Source organism: Chelonoidis abingdonii, chromosome 10 (assembly GCF_003597395.2).
Source record: "Chelonoidis abingdonii isolate Lonesome George chromosome 10, CheloAbing_2.0, whole genome shotgun sequence".
In the NCBI taxonomy this organism is placed as follows: Eukaryota; Metazoa; Chordata; order Testudines; family Testudinidae; genus Chelonoidis; species Chelonoidis abingdonii.
Window position 1 is genome coordinate 28,122,470 of NC_133778.1, and position 27,632 is coordinate 28,150,101.

The following is a 27,632-nucleotide window of genomic DNA, read 5'->3' on the forward strand; positions in this document are numbered from 1 at the left end:
TGCCATGCTCTGATGCAGCTACTACTGTCTTATTCTGTTGGTTTTCCCTCTTGTTCTCTTTTCTTTCATCTTGTTGCTTCCACAGCCAGCTGTACAAGAAATTACCTTGAGATCATCAATAGAAAAGAAGCCAGTGGTGTAAACTGAGCTGCTGACTTCTCTCTATATACCCTCTTACATTGCCTTCAACTGGAGAGCACTTGTGATGCTGTATGTCTCCTTTACTCTCCACTGACGGCCAACCAGATATAGGGGAGCAGCCCTGGATATCACAAGCTTCCTTTGTTTAGATCTTCATTGTGGATCCTGTGATGGTGTTAGTCACACCTTGCTGCTATTGCCATTTCTCCTTGAGCAGTCTAAGCTGCCTCCTCCTTCTCAGCTAGGTTGGGAACCACTACTGTGGTGTTTATTTTTGGCTTGACTGACAATCTGGTATGTTTGATACTATATCACCGTTACCAGATTTGTTAGGTACCAATAATGACTCTTTCGTATCCAGTGGCTACCACATATGAATCTCATAGCTGAGGCCACTATGAAGGGAGATTTTGAGAGCCAAGGATGGGATGGAAGAAGGAAGAGGGGCTGGAGGGAGGAAGGGAAAGAGAGCTGAGCCAGTATGAGGATAGCGAGTTTAATGGCATTAAGGGGGGCGCAACCGAGGACCTTTGTCTCAGGGTTGGCTAAGCCGTAGATATTCGCAGTTGAAGGGAGGTGGATGAAACTGAACTCTATTTAAAATGGCCCGTGTCATATAGGTTCTGAGAGTGTTAAATACCCTGTTTTCAGATCTGGTTTAAATCTGTTTTTGGTAATGTGGGAGTTGGTCTACATAGGCATTTATAAGATGCCTGTTGGTGAGATATTTTCACACACAGGCATAAGCAGGGAAGAGGGTATCAAGGGAGATTTGAGGTCAGAACATTCCAAGTTGGGAATCCAAAGGTCTCTCCAACCTGAGGTTATTCAGCGAAGGATGAATAAAAAGGTTATGAGTTAAATGGGATCTTTTAGGTATTTATATGTCAAAACCCAATACCTTAAATTCTATAAAGATGACAACAGCCATTGCATCTCACTGAGCACCAGCATTGTGTGTTCATAGTGGGATACTCCACTTAACAAATAAGCTGCTGCATACTACGCTTGCTTCAATGTGGATTTAAGGTACCATAGTCCATTCTAGAGGGGACATTAGTATGAATCCTGGTGGCGAGGTCAATATTTGAGAGGAGAGGATGCATTCTTCTGGCCAGATACCGATGGAAAAGAGGACTGGGGGAAGCAGTTTTGGTCAGTGTTGATATTTGATCTAAAGCAGCTTGGAATTGAACCAGACATCCCAACTAGTGAACCTGCCTATTTTATAGGTAATAAATATAAAATATTTGTGACCATTATCCTTACACCGTGCTTTCTAGCCTGACCATCGTTTTTTAATGAAAAGTGGGGAAAACTAGACATATAGCAAGGTATTGTGTGGAAGTTGTTTTTTAATTGTGGGTATATATTGAATGGTAAGAAACATGTCCAGATATTAAAAATTGGTTTTATTTATTTTGTATACTAGTCAGTCATTCTACTTATGCAATGCAGTAAACTTTGTAAACAGAGTTTACAGAGTCAGAATATTGTAAGTGTCAATGCCATTACAGGGCAGAGATTTTTTCCCTCCCTACTCCCTACACAGTTATGCAGTGTTATTGTGACAATTGACATCCCACACTCCAAAATAGCAACATTTGATCAGTATTGTATGTTTATAGTTTGCAGGTAAACTGGGAGACCATTCATACAAAAAAAATTTGGTCATCTTAATTTTTTTGACCTGCAAATACTGTTCACATTTACTAAATTTTAGTGTCTTGATATGTCATAAACAGATAGCTAAGGGTTAATGTCTTTCACCTGGAAAGGGTTAACAAACAACACCTGACCAGAGGACCAATCAGGAAACAAGATACTTTCAAATCTCAAGGGAGGGAAGCCTTTGTTTGTGGGTTTTGGGTTTGGTTTTGTTCTCTCTGGGTCCTGGACAGGACTAGAGGTGCAACCAGGTTTCTGCAATCTCCCTGCTACAGTCTCTTATCTATTCAGAATAGTGATTAAGTAAAGAGGTGGTTATAGTCTTTCTATTTGGTTTTTCTTTATGTGCAAATGTGTAGTTTGCTGGAAATATTTTAAATTGTATTTTTCCTGGATAAGGCTGTTTATCCATTTGTTACAAGCTAATAGACCCTGTAATATTTCATCTTGATTAGAGACAATTTTTATGTTTTTCTTTCTTTTTTATTAAAAGTTACTTTTTAAGACCTGTTTGATTTATTTTTTTAGTTAAGGCTGAAGGGGATTGAGTCTGTACTCACCAGGGAATTGGTGGGGGAGAAGGGTCTTCCAGGGTAACTTAGGGAGGGAAATGGTTTATTCCCCTTTGTTGTGAGACTCAAGGAATCTGAGTCTTGGGGTCCCCAGGGAAGGTTTTTGGGGGACAGAGTGTACCAGACACTGGAATTTCTGGTTGGTGGCAGCACTACAGGATCTAAGCTGGTAATTAAGCTTAGAGGCATTCATCCTAGTATCTCATTTTCTGGACGCTAAGGTTCAGATTTGGGAAAGAAAACTATGACATGATAACTGGGAAAATTGCAGATATCTATGGTATTAGTAAGTAATTGTTTTATTGGATAATACTTACAACCCATTTTGCAACAGTTTTAAAAAGTTTGATTCTATATATAAAACTAGCAATTATAAAAGGTTATTTATTGAGCCATAGATAGAAAAAAAAAATCTACTCTTACGTCATCCCCCCCATTCATCATTGTACAAAAAGTTCTTATAGTCATTAGAATTCAGATGTGCTTGATACAAGAGGTACAGTATACAAATCCAGAAAGTGTTACTGCTAAGAGTTTGGTAGTCCCTCAAAGGCTCCAAAATCCAAAGTTATACTCATACTATATTTAATTCACACCATGGTGCTCCAATACAGCAAAAGAGGGTACATTATGGTAAATGCTCTTTTGCCTATTCATTCTGTGGGCTGGAGAGCAACATGCATGAGTTGAGCAAGAAATCACAATTGATGTGGGTGCACGTGCACACTTCCCCAGTCCACAACATGCCAAGTTGTGCGTCCAAGCAGATTTTAATAGCCAAGCGACACATCCTTGTAAGCAAGGATATTTCAATCATCCTCTAATGGGAGTTATCCAAAACCAGGCTAGTGGGCACCCCATTCACATTCAATGAAAATTCCATGACTTGAGCCAATCAAGGGGAATCACATTTTTAGATATTTTAAGAGCTTCTTCCTATCATCTGTAACATGGAGTTATTAATATACCCTATTACACTGTGAAGTGATTATGAAAAGGAGGATCTTATCAGAGACGTTATCCACCTCCCATGGCCTCTGTAGAAATATGTTCTAAAATTGGAGCAAATCCTCTCTGTTATTGCTCTCCTTGCCTAAAGAAGAATGCAATAGCTTGTGACTGTTAACAGTGGGTTATTGGTAGGAAACTTTGCAGTGCCACTGGGTTTTTGTCAATGATGTTGGCTAATGAGCAGAAAAATAATTGTGAATATTTCCAGCTGCAACTTTGTCTCAATTGCCATTGGAAGTTGATTTTGTAAACAGGCAAATAGCTTAGCAATTAAAAAAAGTAGGATTAAATATCAAAAAGTATAATTTTCTTTATGAATATATTTTTTGAAGCAAACACATTACAGGATAGAAAAATCAAATATTTGACCACTTATTAGTGTAAATATTTAATGGGAAATGTAAAAATATTAAGGGTTGTGTTTGAGGACCACAGAACTTGTTTATTTGCCTTTGACAGGCCCAAGGATCTGTCCTTTTGGAATTCTTAAATGTTAATGTGATTCCTGGACTCTCATTGTTTATTTTTTAAATAAGTTTCTACCTATTGCCTTTTAACTTTCGGGCTTCATGATTTGTTTACATTTCGAAAGTTTTGTGATTTTTCCCTCCCCCAAATGCGGGTTAGTTGTGGTCTTCTTTAAAGGTGCCCGGGATTAGCTTTTGGGGTCTCAAAGCTGATGGGCTCTAAAATTTTAGGGAGGCCTCAAATTCATCAATGTTATTTGCTATGTGGGAGAGTATTGAAATATATTTTGATTATTCAATGAACTATGAAGTTGGAGAGAGAGATTAGCTTCCACTTTTGATTTGCAACAAGTTACATAAGAACATAAAAATGGCCATACTGGGTCGGACCAACGTCCATCAGCCCAGTATCCTGTCTCCCGATAGTGGCCAATATAAGGTGCCCCAGAGGAGGTGAACCTACAGGTAATGATCAAGTGATCTCTCTCCTGCCATCCATCTCCACCCTCTGACAGACAGATGCTAGGAACACAATTCTTTTCTCATCCTAGCTAATAGCCATTAATGGACTTAATCTCCATGAATTTATCTAGTTCTCTTTTAAATCCTGTTATAGTCCTAGCCTTCACCACGTCCTCAGGCAAGGAGTTCCACAGGTTGATGGTGTGCTGTGTGAAGAACTTCCTTTTATTTGTGTTAAACCTGCTGCCCACTCATTTCTATTGTTTTCTTTGTGCTAATTCAGCAACAACATGCTAGGTATTTTGCAGATATATAAAAAGAGAAATAGTTCCTCTCATGAAAAGTTTGGGAGCGATGTCTGGCTTATCTGTTGTGAATACTTGCCAGAAGGGAGGACTAGAATTTGAAGGCATTGTGGAAGAAGTGCACTGTAGGGAGAGACTTGGATAAGAGGGTGGAGGACTGGCAGACCAGGTCAAAGAGGTCTGGTACAGGCTAGAGGGCTATGTAAAAACCTGGAGGTGAGAGTGGGAAGGCAGCTCACAGTATGCAATGAGTTGTGTATTGAATGGGTGGTATTGACAGTCAATTCTTTTAGACCTTTCCTTCACATTTTTCTTGTTTTCCTCAATTACAGGCCTTTTCCCTGATGTAGGTGGAGGCTACTTCTTGCCAAGACTTCCAGGAAAAATTGGCTATTACCTTGCTCTTACAGGATTTAGACTGAAAGGGAGAGATTCGCAAAAAGCAGGAATTGCTACACACTTTGTAGAATCAGAAAAGGTAAATCTGTCAATCGTTACCTTTGATAATAGGTCATAGCAGTGGTCCCCAACCTTTTCCATAGGGTGGGTGCTGGATGACTAGCCACCGAGGAGCATGGTCGCTGGACAAGCAGCTGCTGAAGTACCGCCGTGAAGTGGCAACATCAAGAGGCGGCATATCGGCGGTAACACTTCTTGATGTTGCCAGTTCTTGGCAGCATTTCGGTGGCTGCTTGTTTGGCGGTCAGTTGGCAGGTGCACATGAATGCCCAGATGGGCGCCACGGCGCCCACGGGCACCCCGTTGAGGACCCCTGGGTCATCATGTTAGATTTACTTGAAGCTGAATTTCTTCTTTGTGCAGATATCACAGATTAAACTGATTTTTAATTATAACATTTAATTTAGCCTCTCAAGAGCATCACCCCCATTGGTGCAGTATGGGTATTACAGTTTCTTGGGGTGTCCAGGACCATGAATCACCATTTTACCCTCCTGCCTTCAGTGAGATGGAGTCTTGCCTGTGGTAACTGGATGACAGCTCCCTCACACTGCCAGCCCTTCCAGTACTCATCCCGGGCTCGGCCAGCGCCTGCTTTGCCTTGAAGGTTAACACTTCACGTGTCCTGGTTCCCAAGCTCCTCAGAAGCATTTCCCTGTAATATCTAGCCCTAGTCACTGAATACTCACAATAATTACCAACTAAGCTGTCCCCAGAGAAAGAATGTACACACAGCTTCATAGGTACAGTCAGGATCAGGTCCTTTATAACACAGCACTGCAATCTGCTTATAGTGAAAAGCAATACAAGTTTAACAAAAGATTAATATTTAAGGAGATAGTGAGCAAGGAGAACAAGTTACAAAGAAAAGAAAAGATACACACATCCTAGAGTCTAAATGTAATTCTAACAGCTGAAGTCCTTGTCTAAAGTACTCTCTCACCTAAAGCAGTGCTGATGCCCCAATTCCTGGCACTCCCTGTGGGGCTGAGGCCCTGAGCCTGTGGTAGGCAGAGTTGGGGATATGGAGGGCATTGCCTCCCCTCCCCCCAAAACTGCAGCACAAGATCAAGGCAGTTGTCCCGGGGGCAGCACCACACCTCCCCTGAGTCATCCCCCCACTTCTCCCTGGGCAGTGCAGGGCAGCTGCTGCTCTGGCTGGTGCCATGGAGCAGGCAACCACAGCATTCTTTCCTCTCCTGCTCGTGCCCCAGGTTGAAGCTGCTCCTCAGCTCCCAGCCCCCTTTGCGTGCTGAGAGGCAGCTGGTAAGAGCCCACCTGAGTGGGAGGACCCAGCTCCATGGCTGGCAGACCCTTCCAGGAACAGAGACCACAGGGGAGTCCTCCCAGCGCACAGTCCCTAATACCTCTCTCCCTACACCCTGAGCTATGCCTTCCCTGCACCCTGAGCTACCCCCTAGCCACCTCCCTCCCTGCACCCTGAGCTACCCACTGCCCACACACAACCCCTAACCACCCTCCTCCCTGCCTGCACCCTGAGCTGTTTTCAAAACTTCTGTTTTTCCTGTTGATTGTCACATGTAACTAGGGCTTCCATGGTGTTGGCTTTACAGTGCTTAACCTAACCAAAGATCTGAAAATACATGCCTTTTATCCAGCAAAAACAGTTTTTCCTCCTCTGCTGGGGAGTAACAACTTAATATAAAGGACATTTTTCAGTATGTAGACTGAAAATATAATCAGCATATACATTCCATAATATTATGGACCACCATGATCCTACCTTTCAGTTAAGATCTCACACAACATTTTGTATAGATAAATATTATGACAGCAAAGGGTTATGGTAGTGAGTTTAATCAAGCTTTGCTGTTACTGAACAGTGAACCCTTTGCCAGTTGGCATCAAGGAGTTTTTAGGGTCACAGTGGGACATATTTTTAAAGTCTCTCCTAGACACAGTGTCTATGCATCTGTGAACATCAAAACAAGTCATTTATATGCACAACCAAACGCAAGTCACTGCATTCAAGTTTCATATGTACAAATTTTGTCAGCAACATTTTGATGGCCCTTTATATCAGAAGTATATAGTATTGGAGATATCACCAAAAAGAAAGTACAGAATATCTTAAGGATCTGATTTAATCTTCTTTGCCTCAACAGATGAATCCTTTGTCACAAAATCAGTACAGATGGTTATCCTGTACGCCCCTCTAACTCAGGCAGATCTCATGGTCCAGAAACACACTCAACTCAAGCAGCCTGGCTCACAGGAGGCATTGAGCTTTGTCAGGTCCCAATGAAGCCAGTGGTAATTGGGTGCTTAGCATGTATTAGGCTTCTGTTCTTATATACAGAACATAAAATTGATATTTTGCTACGGGTTTATGTTCAGCACTGGATTGTGGTAGCCAGTTGTGAAAATGTCAATGTACTAGAAACATTTATTAAAAGAATCTGCTAGTGTTTGCGTATGTGCAACCAATCAAGAACTATTCCAAGCCCACACCTCCCCAGGTATGATTCTAGGTGACAGCAGTTAAAGCAGTCACTGACTCCAAATCCCACTTGGAGATGAGCTGTTAGGTGGTCAAAAACATTGGAAAGAAATCAAGTCACAATCCATGCTGTATCCTTAGCTCTCTTTCCCAGTAACATAGGTAGGTTTAGATCTCACAGACACTTTACACAGCTGATTATCTTCTCACACATTAACAATTCCAGTGAAGCCAATGGAAATTACTGATATTCAAGTTAGATCCCTGAGTGTTTGCAGGGTCGGGTGCCTTAAAAAATCTAAATCATCAACTTTTTTGGTAAATTCATAGCGTGACATTGTGCCTATCCTTTGCATAGATGGGTAAGTGGGCAAGAGAAAATAACCAGCTTTCCCTATAGTCTCTTCCTCCCCACCTCTTCACCGTGACACTCTTTGTACTCAGGGACAAGGACGCCATAGGCCTAGTTCAGCTACTGACAGTATCTTTAGGTGCCTAGGCTATGAAACACTACACTATCTTTAAATATTGCACAGCATCAGGACTCTCACTGCCCTCTCAGAGCTCTGAGAGTTATTGTTTGCCTGCTTCAGCCACAGTTCTCAGTGTGTAAAAGGTTATGCCTTAAGGTCACCCCATGAGGTGGAGCTGGGCACCTCCCTTACCTCATATGTTGTTCCATGAGCAATAGCAGTCCTGTGGTCTGAAGTATAGCCCTCCAGCTGCACATCATAGCAAGTGCACCTCCTTCCAGGGTGTTGTAAAAATAGCCCAAACAGAGAAGAAAATAGCTTTTAGACTCTCAAGGTAGGAGACCCCCTTCCTCATGAAGAGGAGGGGAAACAGACCTTCAGGCTCTATAGAAAATCTCAGTTCCCATCCTCCTATGCAGCTAAAGGCCAAGAGTTAGAACTGAGAGTTTCAACAACAAAACCAGCCCATTTACTTTACTCAGTGGGCTCAGGATGGTAGTGCTCCCTGTTCTTTAACACATAGCCTAGGACTCTGGTCTGAAAATTGTAGATCTGCTTGTTTCAGAGCACCACTCCCAGCTGGTCTGAGTTTTTCCCTTTTAAGGGCTCATCCCCAGGCCTGAGAAGCTGCACAGATGCAGCAGTTTGGGGCTGATTGTGACAACAGCAGTTCTTTAACTCTTTCATGATGAGTGGGGGTATGGATGGCTCTCTGCTCCATCACACAGAGGTTCTGCTTAGGAAAAGGTCCTCTGTACTGTTCCCCAAAGGTGTAATTTAATCTAGACTGCTCAATTTTGAGAAGTGCTGAGCATCTGCTGCTCATCACCTCTTTAAATCAGGTCAAGAGTCTTTAATCCATAACTGTTAAAATAATCTAGCTGGAAATACATTTTATTGTCCTATTATTTTAATTTGGCTTTTTTTTTCTTTTTCTTTTTTTTTGATAGCTGCCTGCACTAGAGAAAGATTTGATAGCACTAAAATCTCCTTCTAAAGAAAATGTTGCTGATGTACTGAACTCATATCACATGAAGGTAATCTGCTGGCTAGCTACAATCTCAAACTTTATTAAAGGGGCAACTATCAAGTTAAATAATAATCTTCTTATTTACATAACCATCATTTGCTGTATGTTTGTATAGAACCCTACAGAATGGATTCCCAGCCTCTACACATTACTGCAAGATGTTAATAATTTATATATTAACATTAAATAAGTAAAAGAATTTTAAAAATTTAATGTACTTTTCACTACTTTTTGCATTTCTTTTGATTTGGACAATGAAGTTAGACTGGTCAGTTTTATTTGGTCGTTCTCATCCACTGGCGCAGTAGTGCTGAACATGGAAATCTGTAAATAAGTGCTAGGCATTACTAGTCATTGCTTTTCAGTTTTGATGTTCAGCACCCGGGGACAGCCACTGACAGAACGAGACTAGCATTGAGTGCAGGGGGAGTGGCCATGCACTCTGGAATTATGTGGATTCAGTGGCTCTGACATCCCACCACGTGGCACAGAAACTGCTATTGCAGCCTAAAGACCAAACTAGAAATTGTGAGGGACTCCCAATTCATTTTAATGCCATGCCATATCCCTCACTCTGGGGTGGGTTTTGCCTTCCCACCTATGCTATTCCTATTTTAAGTCAGAGTAAAATGGTTTCATGCACGTAATATGAATTTAATTCTTATTTTCTTTAAAGTAATCTGCAGAGTCTAAATTTTGAGCCCAGACTTCAGTGATTAATGATGTCCCTTTAACTTTGAGGCCCAATTTGGCAAATACTACCAAGCATAGTGTATGTTAACAGGATCAGGCTCTTGGTAGGCTCTAGTGAAATGCATTTGGAACATTAAAGCAATGCTTTAAATTAAAGCAACTAAATATTGCTAGTTTTACATTTTCAGAGAAAAGTTACTTATTTTCCAAAGCGCAAATTCATAATTCTCTCTGAGAGTGTCAGTCAAGATTTTGGGGAGTGAATTTAACTTCATATCGTACAGCTAGAAAATGTCAGATTTCCTTGTAACATGCTGCATGCCTGTATCAAAAGGTTTTAGATAATTTGCACTCAGTTTTATAATAGCCACTCTAGTAAGCTTCACAGTACTTCTTCCAAAAAAAATAAAAAAGCCCTAGTGCTAACAGACTTAATTTTGTTCCTTCATGCCATATATGCCTTCAAGGTTGTTTGGTTTTAGAATGAGATTGGTATCTGCTATTTCCCAGTTAGAACTGTTAGGTTCTTGTATATATATTAAATGGATAAATAATTGGAATACATTAATGTATCTAACATCACTGAATATCTTTGATAAAATGGAAATTATAAGCCGAGAGAGAATATATTGCTATAAAGTACAGTGCAAGCTGAGAGTTAAAGGAATGGAAGCTTCACCTTCACTTTCATTGGAATAGAAGTGACAAGGAACCTGTTTGAGCTGCAGCTAGTGTCAGTGAAACATTGGTTTGTATTATAAGCCCCCTAGGCTAGCAGGTCTAAAACATTTGTCATGAGCTCCAGTTCCAACACATCACATCATGCAGTCCCAGCTGCTGGCAGTCAGTCAATAGCAGCAGTTAATATGAATCAGTTAATGCAAAATTATCATGTCTTCTAATTGTATATGTGTAAACACTTTATAAATATAAACAAAAAGGCAAGAAAGAAGTAGGAAGAGTGGATGGGTTATAAATAATAGTATTGTTGCTGGTAAGGTGTTATCCTCATAGAAGATTGTATATTTATTGATGGAAGCATACATCATTATCTTACAAGTTCAGATGTGCCAACATTAATTCTGTAAATCAAAACAACCAAGCAAGCACAAAAGAGGACAGAAGTTTTATTCTTATAAGACTTAAAGAGAAAATACAACTAATTGGGATCAGCCAATAAATTCCATAGTACTAAGTTTCTTTAAAAAAAAATGACCTAAAAAACACAGCAGCTAACAGTTGCTGCTGCTTTCCCCTTCCCACTCCTCCATAAACGGACATATATTAAAAGAAAATCTGTACATACCTTCCAGTTAGATATGGATCTCTAATATTAAAATGGAAATAACCATTGTACAAAAATGTTTTTAAAAGCTCCACATCTCTCATATTACAGCTTTATTTTCTTTTCCTTACTGTTCCTCAGAGAACTCTGAAAGTGTATATAAATCAGCTCTCTCTGTGTCTGTTACTGACAAATATTGACAAAACATCTTTGAGCTATATGATAGCTTGTAACTAACACTACATCATGAGATAAAAACTTTAAAATGTTCAACACACAATGACATGTTTGTATGTACTGTAAAATACTGTTTGATTAAACATGGTAATCAGCATTAACTGAGCTATCTGCATAGGCTTTTCTGTAGTGGAAATCAATATAGTATTTCAGTACCAGTGATGGGCTTTTAAAGTTTCCAAATAGGCCGAGACAGAACCAAGTGAAAGATGTTTTTTCTTTTAAATAGTGCAAAACTGATCAAGAGAAGCAGTTTGTACTTGATGAACATATGGACAAGATTAACAGGTACTCTATCATTCTTTCCTCTTACCTCTTATGTGGAAGATTTGCACTAATATTAATGTTTACTGGATTTAACAGGTTATGTAATAAAAAGGCTAGAGTCTTGTCTGTTAACATCTGTTTTTGTAGGGTTCTTGACCTAGTAGACTTATTACTTACCCATAGTCTTCTACATATTACGGGTGTTCTTGGCTGATTCAGTGATAAAAGTAACTTTTGATAACTGTTGCTATAGTCATTAAATCCCTTGTTTGTCAGTTTGTCACTCGTGTACATAAGATGGTTAAAAGCAGCATTTTTCACCTGCATAGTAGTTTCAAAGCCGTATTATGTCCATGTTCACTTGTAAACTTTTGAAAGAACCATCACAATGTTTTGTTCAGAGTTACAAACATTTCAGAGTTACGAATCACCTCCATTCCCAAGGTGTTTGTAACTCTGAGGTTCTGTTGTAGTTAGTTTTGTGGATGTTTACAGGTAGCTTATCCCAGGTGTGAAGGGAAGCACAGAAGAAAGTACAAAGGTGCTTATTTGAAAATCGTACAAGTGAGTGATTGGAGGCAGGAGCTGTCCTTTCAGCACTGAATGAGAGATGATGGATCATTAAAGTGCCTTAAAAATGAAGATGAGTAACTTATATTTGTTATAATAAAGTGAGGGAGCCTGTGGAGGGATGCAAAGAGAAGTTGAGATAGTCAAAATGATGGACTAAGAAAATCACCTTTGCAGCTGCATTCTGAATGGATATGCGTAGAGCAAGATTTTATTTGTCCAGGCCAGGGAAAAGGATGTTGGAGTAATTGAGATGAGATAGTGTAGAGAATCAGTCTGATGATCTAGTTAAACTATTCTGTTTTTAATGTCTGACAGTTCTCATTACTTCACAGGCAGGAAAAAGGGTGGAATCAGATAATACATTTAAGTCATATGAGGCTTTTCTTCTTTTTTTTTAGTTTGTTTTCAGCAAACAGCATGGAGGAAATCATTCAAAATTTGAAGCAGGATGGTTCTCCTTTTGCTCTTAAGCAGCTAGAGGTAATGTTTAGTTATATATTTTTACCTTAATTATTAAGTCTTAAGGGTTGATTCTGATCTCACTGAAACTTGTGTAAGTCTGGAGCAACTGCATTAAGGTCAGTGGAGTTACACTGGTGTAAAGCTGGTGTGATAGCAGACTCAGGCCCTTAAGATCCAATTCTTAGTCCTTTAGGACTTAGCCAGTAGGACTACCCACACGTGTAACTGTAGGATCACAACCTAAGTCTTCATATTTATTGTAAAACAGTTTTACTCTGCACAAATTTTACTTCATATCTACTCCTGACTATATATACACCACCTCTCTGGTCCTAAAAGGTTTGGTGGTAATGGAGGTTCTCTTTGTACTTTTCCTTTTGTTGCTCTGGAATGATATGTAAAAAAATGTGCCAAACTCAATGTTTTCCAAATTCAATCAGTGGCTCACTTCAGACTCCAGTACTCAGAAAAAAAAGTAATCTCTAGTCATGTATTTATTCAGTCATATGGAATCTTTGAATTTTTCTTCCTTTATTACTCCCAAAGTGGATTTACTTTGCTGACCTGTGGAAAAAACTGTTCCAGGGTCTATTCAAATATTGCTTAATGTTGGGTAGAACTCAGGCATTTCTCAAAGAAAACTTTGATACTAATGCAGGATTATAGCTAAGGGCAGAAATGCTGCTCTTGTACAAATATATAATATGTATTCTTCTCACCCTCCCTTGAACCTAGAGTATATAAGATATATTATAACAGTATCATTAACTCTCCTAGCAGACTGGAAATAAATGTCTTAAAATGATCAAAGAATGTACCTGAGGTAACACAGATGTAATTGTCTGTAATCACTGAGGTCAGACTAGAAGATCACACTGGTCCCTTCTGGCCTTGGAATCTATAAATCATTATTTAGCAGCCTCACAGGTTGTACCCAATAAGCATTTGACCAATCAAGGGTTTTTGTGGACAGTCAAAATGTTGACCATGGTAATATTTTTGCATCCTCACAGATTGTCAATATAACTTCTTCACAGAAAAATGTGAATTAAAAGAAACCTCTCTCTGAAAAGGGAATTTTAGAAGCCACCTGCATAGCAGGCGTTATGCTCAGTATTTAAAAGAAAAAGTTTAATCTATTTTACTACACAACATTAAACAAAAGGGGAAACTTAATATTTCACTTTTATATGGCTCCTGTCAAGGACGATTGTTGGTCTAATGGTTAGGGCAGTAGCTGGGACTCAGGAGACTGGGGTTCAGTTCCCAGCTGCACCACAGACTTCCTGTCTCCCTAGGCCTCATTTCCCCATCTGTAAAATGAGGAACATAGATTTTCCCCTAACTCTCAGGGATGTTGTGAGGAGAACAACGGTAAAGATTATGACACACTCAGATACCATGGTGGTGGGGCCATAAAAAATAGATATCTAAAATAGATCAACCCACTCAGTTGTATTTATAATCTGTTGAACTGCAATAGGATATTTTAAACTCCTTTTACGATATCATTGTAGAACTATGTTTAACTTGACGATGATAAAATTAACTTTTATGGAGGCTGACAGACCATCAAGGATTATTTAACCATGGCTTTTTCTAAGTGTATAGTTATGGCACTATAAAATAATGAAATTGAGTGGAATTGTTTGATAGAGAACATAGTGTATTAAGGATGTTACAACATCTTCTGTGTTCAAAATACAGTTCACATTATAAAGACTAGAAGTGCTTTTTTACTGGCATATAGTCACTATCCAGGCCCTGTATATTCCACGATCCCATAACTACCAGATTTGCTGCAGAATTGACTCTCTTTCTGCACAATCTGACTTATTTAAAGCCAAAATTTAAGTTCTCAGTCCTTACGGTTGTGGAGATTACATGTGTTTCACATTTTTGAAGTTAACTGATGCAGCATCAGCTGTCTTCAAGAAGAGCCTATGTATGAGTAAACAAAGGCCCTGTGCCTTTAAATAGAATGTTTTCCCCTTTGTTTCTTCGATTTGTTTATGCATTTAATAGCACTTGATATATAGTAGATGATACTGTTTCCCCTCTATGGTTGTTCAATGCCTGATTCTTGTTCCTCGGGCTTGATACAGTAGTTACAGGGTGATGGTCTATGGCCCGTGTTACACAGCAGTTCAGAGTAGGTGATTATGATGGTCCTTTCTGGCCTTGAAACCTATGAATCCTGCAAATACTTTATAATATTAGTGTTTATTACTGTGAATAATCTCTTTATTTCAACTGGATTACAGTAGAAACCATGTGCCCACTAGTAAGTGTCCAGAGGATCAGGGCCTTTGTTTCCCCTTTTGCTTTTGTCAGTCTTTCACACAACCACAGGAACAAGAAAACTAGGAAAATGATTATAAGACCCCAGGCATTCCCTAGAGGGAACTCAGGGAGCCATATAATACCTGAAACTACTTTTAACCTTTTTTTTTTTTTTGGGTAAATTGACTAGATTTCCTATTGTGGTGTCACTTTAACTGCAAAAGTCAAAGATGTGAGAGAATTATGGTATAAATATTATTTGTTGCAAAAGGAAGAATGATGAGATGATTCACAAAAAACATTAATTTGATACTTTTGAAAAACATTCCTGATGTTTAGAAGTTCCTGACTGTAGACTGAATCCAGCGTAAATTATCTGAACCCATTTTGAATTCAGCTAACTAGTGTGCTGCTTAGAGGTTTAAGAAGGAGGCATCCCATGCATTCTGCCATTTATTTTCCACTCCTATGGGTTTACAAATATAGTTAGTTACCCATTCTCTTGAATTAAAAAAAAAATATATATATTTTTTTTAAAAGACTGCTTTTTTAACTGAAATATGTGACCGCCCCTGTTTTAGACTAACTCCAGTATGAAAGCCTCTTGTTAACATGACTGGCCTTGGAGCTTCTGAGGTTACAGGCAGTAGAGTCCAGTATCACTCCTGGGTCAGAAATAAGAGATTTTGAAAGACTGAATAGCTCAGGGAATTGGTAATAAGATAGTCATTCAAATCCAGCCCAGGGAAATTATGACCAAAACAAAGTCATTAACAACTGATCGTTGTTTGGTGGCCTACGTGAAGAGAGTCAATTTCTAAGTATTATAGACATCTTACAAAAATACCATTGCTGTTGCCATTAACTGGTACCTTAACTGGCAGGCTCAACTCAGAGGCCAAGGACTGAATGTGCATATGATCATTTTTTCCTCAAGGAGGGTGATATCTCCAGGTAGGAATATTGGCACAGTGGTGATGTATTTTGGAGAAAATTATGTTGCCACTACCATGCTGTTGAAGAATAGAAAGCTTGTCTACAGGGTTAAGGGGCGAGAGGTTTTAGAGTGAAATTGTCACCAACAGCAATAGCCGCCTCTAGTTTACCTGATGTATTAATTACTTTTGGCAAACTGAATCCCATTTATATGTAATCTTTTTACCTTGGTGCCCCCTCTTGGCTGCTTGTTATATGGTGACCAGATGTCCCTATAAAATCGGGACTGTCTCACTATTTGGGTGATTGTCCCGCATCCCAACCACAGATCAGTCGGGACTCAATTTGTCCTGATATTTCGCTCTGCCAACAGCACTGTTTTTCTTGTTGTTCTTGCTCTACCGGCAGCACTTGGCTTGGTTTTGCTCTGCTGACAGCACTCTTTTTTTTCTTCTTGCTCTACCAGCAGACCCCACCCCCCAACGTGTCCCGATATTTTCTTCATCTCATCTGGTCATCCTAGCTTGTTAATGAGTTCTGCGGAAACTTTAAAGTTTCAATAATTGTTGATTTCCTTCCTCCTTTAAAATACTGGAAGTGGGACAGGGAGCAACCATACTTTAAAAACGAAAACTAAGACAGCAATCACATCTCAATATACATTCACAGCAATTCAGCCATAGTTACCTGGTAACCAGTAAAAGGCAGGTTAGAAAGGTAAGACGAGCCAAACAAAAGGAAGAACAATGGACATGTCAGCTGCTGGGACAGTGGTTGGAAAGCTGGTGCAATGATGCATTCTCCTGAGCTGGCTTCTCAAAATTCCTACTTCATTTCTAGTCTGCAGAAATGATTCTCAGTCCCTTATAAAAAAAAATTCAGGTATTAGCTTTAGAAGATGTTCATTTACATTTTGATTGTTAAAAGCACACACACACTTAAAAATACCAAGCAATATCATATCCTGGCCAGATTCCAGTTTGGGTAATCAGTTCTGCATAGCTCAGATTGCCCTTTTAGTATCATTTGGATATGCTACTCTTTTTCACTTCCTGACCTAAACTCTTATGTCTAGTGTTGTGAACTGATAACCAGTGTAGTCTCACTTCACCCTGTACATGATGGCATTTCGTTCTCCCATATGTTGAGCTGTACAGATGATATAAAATAGAGCCTTGTGTTGCAAGCACTTATGCACATGGGTAACTTTACTTGGGTTAAGTGTTTGCAGAACTGCTACGTGTGGAAAGGTGGAGTCACTGCTGGTGTGCTCCTCTCTTGGCTGCATGTGACGTAGCCGCTGTTTCTGTTGTAGCATGGTGTGCCTCCTGACGATGTTCATTTTGGTCCTGTGGGGGTCTCTTTTCTCATGACTTGTGTCATAAATGGATAGGTAAGGTAAGGGTTAATCTTCTTTTACTGTAAAGGGGTTACATAGGGAACCAAACACCTGACCAGAGGACCAATCAGGAAACAGGATTTTCAAAAGGAAGGGTGGGAACCTCTGCAGGTTTTTGGTTTTTTTCTGGGTCTTTTTGTTTTCCACGGCTGTGAGAAAGAACAAGCTTTTTAACCCTCTTCTTCTTCAAATCTTCTCCTAAACAACTGTGAGTACAAACAAGGAAACAAGTAATTCGGCTGTGAGGAGCTTGTGTTGTATACAGTGTGTTATTTGCTGGACTGGTTTAACGGGGCATCTTTTAAATCAGACTGTTATCATTTTTTATAAGCAAGAGCCTTGATTGAGTTTCTTAATGCAAGATTATGTTTGTATTTTTCTTCTTTTATATAAAGTTCTTTTTAAAACTTGTGGAGTTTCTTTTCCTAGTGAGGCAAAGGATAACATCTCTGTACCAGCTATCTGTCCCCTCAAGGAAGACAGAGGGGGAGGAAAAGCCCAACTCTGTGTCTCACCTTCCTATTGTCCAGGGCGGAAAAGGCTACAGACAAAGGGAGGGGGAATCTCTTGTGTGAGCTACTAGGTGAATGCATAGCCTCGGGACACTAGTTGCTCTCCGGTTGTATTCAAGGAGCGAATAGCATCGCACCGGCTAACCCAGGAAAGGGGGGGAAGCTGGGATGAGATAGAGAGACCAGGGGTCTGGGTCTTGGGTTTCTCCAGGAAAGTCTGGGGACCAGACGAGACAGCGCATATTCCTGTCTGTGGCAGCAGATAGATCCAAGGGTTATAAGCTTGGGAAGTTCACAGTAAACACCCAGATTTTGTACGCAAGTCCAACCTGGGACAGATGTCTTTAGTGACATGAGCAGCCGTATTGGAAAGTACGAATCCAGAAGCCAAATACATTAATTTTCCTTTTTTTCTGTAGGGATTAGCAGGAAAGGTTGGTTTTAAAGTTGCAGAGGGAAAAAATTTTTCTTTTTCTGCTTGCTCTTAGCAGCTTGCATTTTAGCCAGATTCTTAAAGAGAACATACGACTTTTTTAACGATTGGAACTAATACCCGCCAGCAAACGCACACAGTGAATCAGTATCTTTTGTGGTTCAATGCCTATCCAACAGAGCCAGAGCAAGTCAAATCAGTTGCTAGCAAATCTCAGAGCAGAAGCCGCAATTCAGGCACAACACCAGAGGGCACTCCAACACAAGAAACAAAAACCATGAGTCAAAGAAGAGCAGAAAAGGAAAGAGCCCGGAAACAAGCCCTAGACAACGAAAACAACATAGAGACACTGAACTAATTTAAGGTCCGACAAGATGCCCAGGGATGCAACTCACAGAAAAGAAACAAGAAGCCAAAACGATGCATCACCAAAGTAAAACAACCAAGAAGAAGGGCAGCCCACAGAAGACAGACAGAACTCCAGAGGGAGAAACACCAACAAGAAAGTGAAGAGAGGGACAAACGGAGAAAGCATGAACTGGAGATGGAGCAGGCTAGGCAAAATGCTCCAACCACTCCTAGCCGCTGTTTCTGTTGTAGCATGGTGTGCCTCCTGACGATGTTCAGTTTGGTCCTGTGGGGGTCTCTTTTCTCATGACTTGGCTCTCCAGTCAGGTCAGATTTTAGTTCCAACCCTTCCAGGGTAACAAAAAGTCTAGCAACTTTACATCAGGCTTTCAGCCCTTGACCCTGGGTCCCAGGTCCTTACATCTCCTTGTCCCCAGGTCTTTCACGAGTCCTCATCCCCTTATACAAGGAGAAAGTTCACTCCACCTTCACTGGTGACTGGTAGGGGAACTTAGGCCCTCCCACTCTCTGGGTGTCAGCCCAGGGACCCTATAGTGAAAAGACAAGGTTTATCTGTTCAAACCCATCCTTTGCTACCTTCCCTGAATGTCCTTCTACCTCAGCCTGTCAACAGGCCTTTCCTACAGCTCCTTCTTGGGTCCACTGTGTACCTGTATTTTTCTCAGACTCTCAGGGTATGTCTACACTGCAATTAGATACTCATGGCTGGCCTGTGCCAGCTGACTTGGGCTTGTAGGGCTTGGACAGTAGTGTTATTTAACTGCAGCTCAGACTTCCAGGCTCAGGCTGGAGCCCAGGCTCTAGGACCTGTGGTGGGGGTTGGGGGTCCCAGAGCTCAGGCTGCAGCCTGAGCCCAGAAGTCTATACTGCAGTTAAACAGCCCTGCTGCAGCCCAAGCTCAAGTCAGCTGGCCTGAGAAGGAGCTGTAGGAAAGGCCTGTTGACAGACTGAGGTAGCCATGGGTGTCTAATTTCAGTGTAGATATACCCTCCGAGGTTTCATACTTCATAACTTACAGGATTCTTCCATCGAGATTTCCAACAAATCCCAAACCAAAAGTACAAACTTAAACCACTCCCACCCTACCCAAGTTTGAATGCGAGTCCTTCTGGAGGCTTCCCAGATACTCTGCTTCTTACTTCTATCAAACCATTCCCACAGTACAGGAGCTCCCAGCCTCATCTTTTCTGGGTCTGTTACTAGCTGACCATTCTGTCTTTTTAAGGAAACTTGACTCCTTTCCAGGTGACCCTTCTAACCAACCTTCTTAACACCTGTTCAAGTGCCAACAGGTAGGTTAATTGAGTTCTGAAGCTCTCATTAAGCCTCTTAGTGCCAGTGTGGGATAGATACCCTATCACAGTACCATAATTTGTAAAATGATTTGGGATTCTTTAGATGAAAGGGCTACATGAATGTCAGTCATTGTCATCTTCGCTATTAAGAAATTTTGACTATATACAGTACATGGTTTTATTAAATACTACAGAACAGCATAGTTATTTAATTGAAAATTTGTGCCTAAAAGACATTTAATCATTATGACTCTTATGCTTCCTGGATCTAAATTGGTAGCTCAAACTTATTTCTCTTTTTTAGGCTGGAAATTGGCTCAAGTGGTCTTCAAAAATAGTCAAAAAAGCTGAAACCTTATATTCAGGATATGAACAGAGGGTAACATCTAGTGAGACAAGGCAGTGTTCGTGGTACAAAGAGCAGTATAGGGTATAATTTATAAGAGCTGTATAATATTTCATAATAATTTAATAATATGATTGTTGACCTAAATTCCCAAACTGTTCGTATTTTTTAAAAGGTGCAAAACCAGATTTGACGTTTTTTAGTAAAAAATCGGTATTAAGTTTAGCAGATATTTCTGTGCTTAAATTGTGTAATTAATGTTTTTACTGAAAAACTCAGCTTAAGACAGCAGACAAGTCAGGAAAGCATAGCTGATTATAGTTATTTGTATGTGAAAATCAGTCTCTCTCTTTAAACCATAGTTGATCCAGTCTGGATCAGAATTGTTGAAGTAGTTTACAGTATGTGCAAATGCATCGACCAAAAACCTGCTGGACATTAACTCACAGGAGAGTTTACATATTCTAAATAGGGAGTACATGATGTGATCTAAAAGGTTTACTGGCCTGAACTTAGGATGGCCACATTACTTATGAGTGAGTTACGACAGTCATCCCAAATGACTGTTGATGAAACCTTTACATCACCCTACCTCATCATATTAAGTATTCTGTATGTGCTACATGTTATAGGAAACTTTTTTTCAAGTGTTTTAGGCAATTATAAAAATATCTACTGACACAGCTTTTTGTATCACTCCACCTGTATATCTGCATGCCTTAATTGACTTCAGTGGGTATTGGATTAGGCCCCAAGTAACTAATTGTACAAGGTATAGCGGGAGCCATAAAAATCTCCTAACCCAGAATAGCATTTGTATATGTTAGAAGCAGAAAAGTGAAGAGGACACTGGGCATGGGGGCCAGATGTTTGGCCCCTTCTCCGGTAGTTCTGCCCAGCTGGCCAAGGGCCATTCCAGTTCCCTGGGTGCACTTCTGTTGCCCTGGCTATGCCTTAGTCGGGGCTCAGAAGGGGTGGCATACGCCCAGCTAAGTTGGCCCTACACCACCTAGATGGTTCCCCATGCTGGCGTCAGCCCCAGGAACCTGGTTAAGCCAGTTTGGAGGTTGTCTTTCTCTAAGAGGGCAAAGCAAAGTAGCACTAGCATGAGTCAGAATCTGACCTAATGATATCCCTTTCTTCTGGAATTCCTTCTCTTTCCTTTATCCTTCTTTAGCTTCTAGAATTAGTTGTCCTCTGCCTTTTTCAATATTAAAATTTCACTTCAGACTACTTTTTCCTTCTCTTTTTTTCCCCCTTGTCTCCTTTTCTTTCCCTATGTTCCTTACCTCCCCTGGGTTTTTTTCTCCATGTTCTTCCATCCTTCCTCTTTCTTTCCTGATCTGTCCCTTGCAACCGCCCCCTCGATACTTGTAGACACTTACATGTCTCTTCATCTGCCTGCACCATTCACTCATTCTGGCACTGAAACACCAATAGACACCCCCTGCCTCAGCCACTGTTACACGCACGCCCCTCAACACACGTTTACACCCACCCACCAAACCCAGGCAGACGGCCATGCATCCACCACTTGCCCTTTTGACTACACACAAACACCTCCATGCACTCACAAGGTTTGCATCTGTATTTGGGGGGTGGGGTGATGAGTATGAAATTATCAATACATTTATTTGTCTTGACGCTTAACAGTAGTGGTTACATTTCTGCATGTGTGCATGCTCTGTCCTTCCTCCTCCCTTCCATGACTTCCTCTTACACTGCTTCCAGGTCAGAACTCTCCCTCTCCTTGCCTGGATTGTTATAGGCACTCACTTACTTACCTTCTGGCTCTCTTTGCGTTTCCTTTTTCTCCAAGCACTGGTTGTGGAGTGGAGCAGTTAAGGACCTGGAACAGGAAGCCATTCTGCCCACTTGCAGTGCCCTTCTGCAGGGTGGAAAAAGGAGGTGCAGCCTCAGCACCACCAATTCCTCCTCCCCTGCAGCCTGACTGCTGAATAGGTGGGAGGAGGAGCATTGACAGATGGACAGACAGGGCAGAGTTCAAGGAGGAAGAGCAGCACAGGAGAGGAAGAGAAGCAGCAGAATGTTTAAGCTGTTCTATCCTTGCAAAATGAAAGCTTTCCTCCTTGACAAAGATTCTCAGACTTTAAGGCCAGAAGGGACCATCATGATAGTCTGGTCTGACCACCTTGCACATCACAGGCCATAGAACTTCACCCACCCATTCCTACAATAGGCCTCATAACCTCTGGCTGAGTTGCTGAAGTCCTCAAATCATGATTTAAAGACTTCAAGTGAAAGAGAATCCACTATTTACTCTAGTTCAAATCAATACGTGACCCATGGTCCATGTTGCACAGGAAGGTGAACCCCCCCCCCCCCCCCAGTGTCTCCGCCACTTTGCTGTATTTGTGGTTGGGATGGATTCTCCCCCAGGTCAATAGTTTAGACACTGAGCACGTGGGCGAGACCCAGCAGCCAGACACCTGGGAAACAATTCTCTGCAGTAACTCAGAACCCTCCCCTCTAGTGTCCAGTCTCCAGGCCACTGGAGAGATTTGCTAATAGCAGGCTATATGCAATTCTAGACAACCTCATCATAACATCTCCGCCATAAAACCTATCAAGCTCAGTCTTGAAACCACTGCTCCCCTTAGAAGGCTGTTTCAGAGCTTCACTTCCCTGATTGTTGGAAAGCTTAGTTTAATTTGAAGCCTAAACTTGTTGATGGCTAGTTTATATGCATTTGTTCTTGTGCCAGCATTGTCTAACTGTCCCTTTGAAACACGACTAGCTCAAAGCACATTAGTGAATTGCTAACATGCATCAGCAGGGTGCACAGAGACAGTTAGATGCAGAAGGCTAGCACAGGTAGATTCACACCCCAGTTTGCCATCATCTAATCATTCTTGTAAGCAAGCTTTGAGAGAGAGGTTTTTTAGACTAACATTTGGTTAATAGATTTCTTATATAGGAAGAGTCAGGAGGATTGGCTAAAGGTCTGCAAATTGATTTAGTGGGCAAAATCCTGGCCCCCTTGAATTCAGTAGTAATCCCACCACTCAGTTCAATAGGGCCAGAATTTCACCCCAGATACTGAGATTCTGATACACTGCATGAAATCCTGGTCCTATTGAAGACCATGGGGCTTTGCCATCTGTTTGAGTGGGACCAGGATTTCACCGTTGGTGTCTAGATACTACAGTGGCATATTACAGATAGCTTAGATAAACTTTAATTTGTTCAGTGTATACAGGAATAAATACAAATTTTGTATTTGTGTTGTTTGTATATTGGTAAACTAAAGTGGTAAATAAGGAAGAGGACGGGTCAGTGCTACAGAGTAACCTGGATCAGTTTTTAAGATGGAGACAAGCCAACAGTATGCATTTTAATACAGCCAAATGTAAATGTACATCTAGGAGCAAAGAATGTAGGCTGTACTTACAGGATGGGGGACTATCTTGGGAAACAGTGACTCTGAAAAAGATTTGGGGGTCATGGTGGATAGTCAGCTGAATGTGACCTCCGAGCGCAACGTTATGGCCAAAAGATTAATGCGATCTTTGAATGCATAAACAGGGAGATCTCAGGTAGAACTACAGGTTATTTTACCGTTGTATTGGGCACTACTGGAATACTCTGTCCAGTGCTGGTGTCCACAATTCAAGAAAGATATTGAAAAATTGGAGAGGGTTCAGAGAAGAGCCAAAAGAATGGTTAAAGGATTAGAAAACCTGCTTTACAGAGATAGACTCAAGGAACTCAGTCTATTAGCTTAATAAAGAGAAGGTTAAAGGGTGACTTGATCACAGTCTGTAAGTACCTCCACGGAGAACAAATATTTGATAATGGTCAGTTAAATCTAGCAAACATATAATTAAAATTATTCATACATTGAAGGCCATAGAACTCCCCACAATTTTTTAATGGTGGGAGTAATTAACCATTGGAACAGTAAGGGTTGTGGTGGATTCTCCATCAGTTATCATTTTAAAATCAAGATTGGATGTTTTTCTAAGAGAGATGCTCTCGGAATAATTTTGGGTGAGTTCTGTAGCCCGTTGTACAGCAGGTCAGATTACGTGATCACAGTGGCCCCTTCTGGCCTTAGAATCTATTAATGTATAGCTATTATGGTGTATCATGGACAGGGTATGGTTATTCCATAGGCATTATTGAAAATCAAACGCAGAATATATTATTCTGGAAGTATTAGGCCTTTGATGTGCAAGTTATTTTAGTGTTAATAAAGTGGAACTAATAGCACTGGCAATGATCCAGGTATACTGCAGGCAGTTGCTCTGCTGGCTGTCCAGCTCTTGCCAGTGCAATCCTGACATACAGTATCGCTGCTTTCCTGAATCAGAATATGGTCGAATGGGCACTCTTAATGAGGCCACTATGCAACTGAGCTACAATATCAAGAAGTGATGACAAAACCTGAAAACTGTCAGAGCTGTCATTTGATTGTAGCTAATTGATGACATTTTTTAAAATGTCCTTCAGGACAAACTTACCTCAGCATATGAGAGAATGGTGTTGTTTTGTCACGACGTTCATGAAGTGGTATTGCATTGTAGCAATACCTCACGACCAACATTGCTCCCTCTTAAAGACATTTTGAAACACTTCAGTGTCCTATAAACTTGTCTTACAGGCTGTGAGACCCCTTGTCAAAATTAGGGGATGGCTTTATTTTAAAATCAAGTTGGGAGACAAACACCAACTTGTGAAAGTTCAGATTCTTATAAGAGGTGAGAGAGGGATTCAGGAATTCCCTCCATTAATGTATGGATTTGTGAAAGCTGGACACTCCGCTGGTGCACACCTTTATGTCCTGTATAGCACCCCCTGCTAATGCTGGTTAAAGCCCAGCAGTGGTCTGACTCTTCTTATGACTCAGCCCTCTGGGCAGATCCTGCTTTAGTCTTACCCTTTACAGGGTAACAGAAAGTAAAACAAAGGAATTCAGCCTGATACGGAGCCCCACTGACCCCACACGTTTCTCTCAGGTTTTCAATTGTCCATATCCATGGCCTCCCACCACCAACTCCACTGACAGCTGGTAGGGGTACCCAGATAAACCTACTATACTGGGTTCAAGTCCAGGGACCCTATAATTAGAAGCCAAGGGCTTCTTCATCATACTTTCTACTGCCTCCCTGGGTGACTTCTTCTTGTAGTCTCTTTTTCAGGACTTCTCCCCACACCCTCTCTAGGGTCACCCTTTTCTCAGGACCAGAACTCACAGGGCTCTACCCTGGAATTCCCTAACAAAATTCTAAACCAGAAGTGGGCAAACTTTTTGGCCCAAGGCCACATTGGGGTTGCAAAACTGTATGGAGGGCCGGGTAGGGAAGGCTATGCCTTCCCAATCAGCCTGGCCCCTGCCACCTATCTGACCCCTTCCACTTCCTGCCCCTGACCACCCTCCCTCAGAACCTCTGACCCATCCAACCCCTCCCTGCTCCTTGTCCCCTAACCATCCCTTCCCAGGAACCCCCACCCCTAACTGCCCCTGGGACCCCACTCTCTATCCAACCCCCCCTGCTCCCAATCCCCTGACTGCTCTAACCCCTACCCACACCCCTACCCCTTGACAGGGCCCCCAGGACACCACACCTATCCAACCTCCCCTGTTCCCCATCCCCTGACCCCTATCTACACCCCTGCCCCCTGACAGGCCCCCCAGGACTCCCATACTTATCCAACCCCACCCCTGTCCCCTGACTGCCCCCCCCTCCGGACCACCTCTTATTAAACCCCCTGGCCCTAGCCCCTTTACTATGCAGTTCAGAGCAGCATGTCTGGCTGCCGCACCACCTGGCCAGAGCCATACATGCTGCCGCGCTGCTCAGCAGGAACACACAACCCCGCCATTGACTGCGGGGAAGCGGGGGGAACGTGGGGGCTGGCCTCCCTGGTCAGGAGCTCAAGGGCTGGGCAGGACGGTCCCTCAAGCCATAGTTTGCCCACCTCTGTCCTAAACCAACAGAACAAACATAACCCACTTCTCCCCTCCTCAGACTTGACCTTTGATACATCTCCATTCCTCAACTGACCACCATCCAAGGCTTTCTCCTTGGAAGTCCAGGTCCTGCCCCATTCTCAGGGTTCACGACCAGAGCTTGCTGTATCCCACTGGCTTCTCTGTATCTCTGCTGCCTCTTGTCAGACTTTGTTACTCAGGAGAGGATTCCAGAGCCAACTCTCCTCATAAACTTCCTCTGCAACCCGTCCAGTCCCTCCATTCTCTCACACCAAACAAGGCACTGAAGTATTCTTTCCAGCTCTCACTGCAGCCTCCTTCTCATCTGTGCTTCCTTTATAGTCATCACCCAGGGCCTGGCCCACCCTGCAGGTGCAGCCAGATGGGTTGACTGGCCTTTCACACCCACATTAACCCTTTCAGAGCCAGGATTGAGGCTATACGTCATCACAAGATCCTATTGGATTACAGTAACAAGCTAATAATAAAAGCAGCAAAGAAAACACAGACAGCCCTCCCCAAAACTTGAAGCTTATTGCACCTGAATTATCAGAGTTCCCATCAGCATTTCAGAAGAGCAATTTCTGATGTGCCAACAGAAAAATTTAGCCATACAGTTTCCTTTAAATTGTTTTCTCTTACTCTGCTGGGTAGGGCAGCGTTTTCCTTTTGTTTTGTTTTTTATCATTCTTAATTCAACCAACAGAAACCTTATGAATTCATCTCAGATTAATAGAGGTGACTGGTCTCTCCTTTAGCAAGCCAGTAACAAGTGTCTCCTCTCTATTCTAAGGGGAAGTGCCACATTAGACACCAGTATTTTCCTTTTTAAGTTTCGAAATCCAGCAAAGATTATATTTCTCCTGATACAGCAGTATGGAGTTTACTACTTTAGGTACTTGGGAGGAGCAAGAGCTTGAAAAAAGTTGAATAGTTTAAATTAAAAAACCACCACATATGACTCATTCATACAGGGGAGAGTAACCTTGATTCCTTGAGCTCAATTAAACTTAAAATGAATTAACAGGGGAAACCTCAGATTAAGAGAACATTTTGGGTGGGATTCACAAAAGTACTTTAGGTGCCTAAATATCAGGTTTAGGCACATCAGTCCCAGTTTTGGCTCCACTGTGATCCAAAACTTCTGCCAAGCCCTATAAATGCCTAAGTTTTTCAGAACAAAAGTTCCCTCAGCACCCATGTTTCTGCCTCTGAGCACATGCACTGTTTGCCCCCCCGTACATAAGAATGGCCGTACCGGGTCAGACCAAAGGTCCATCTAGCCCACTGTCTGTCTACTGACAGTGGCCAATGCCAGGTGCCCCAGAGGGAGTGAAGCTAACAGGCAATGATCAAGTGATCTCCATCCTCTGGTGAACAGAGGCTAGGGATACCATTCTTTACCCTTCCTGGCTAATAGCCATTTACGGACTTAGCCACCATGAATTTATCCAGTTCCCTTTTAAACATTGTTATAGTCCCAGCCCTCACAACCTCCTCAGGTAAGGAGTTCCACAAGTTGACTGTGCGCTGTGTG

The 27,632-nt window shown here is 41.6% G+C and overlaps 1 protein-coding gene across 2 annotated transcripts in view; it reads left to right on the forward strand.

The window, feature by feature from the left end:
• Window positions 1-27,632, forward strand: part of HIBCH (3-hydroxyisobutyryl-CoA hydrolase) — a 315,629-nt gene that overhangs the window by 46,805 nt on the left and 241,192 nt on the right. For both annotated transcript variants that reach the window (XR_012656634.1, XM_032763309.2), the window contains exons 8-11: window positions 4,959-5,104; window positions 8,970-9,056; window positions 11,494-11,552; window positions 12,503-12,584. Coding sequence is in view for 1 of the 2 variants with exons in the window: in XM_032763309.2 (XP_032619200.1) it covers window positions 4,959-5,104; window positions 8,970-9,056; window positions 11,494-11,552; window positions 12,503-12,584 (374 nt within the window). In the remaining variant the exon portion in view is untranslated. The remainder of the gene's footprint in view (window positions 1-4,958; window positions 5,105-8,969; window positions 9,057-11,493; window positions 11,553-12,502; window positions 12,585-27,632) is intronic.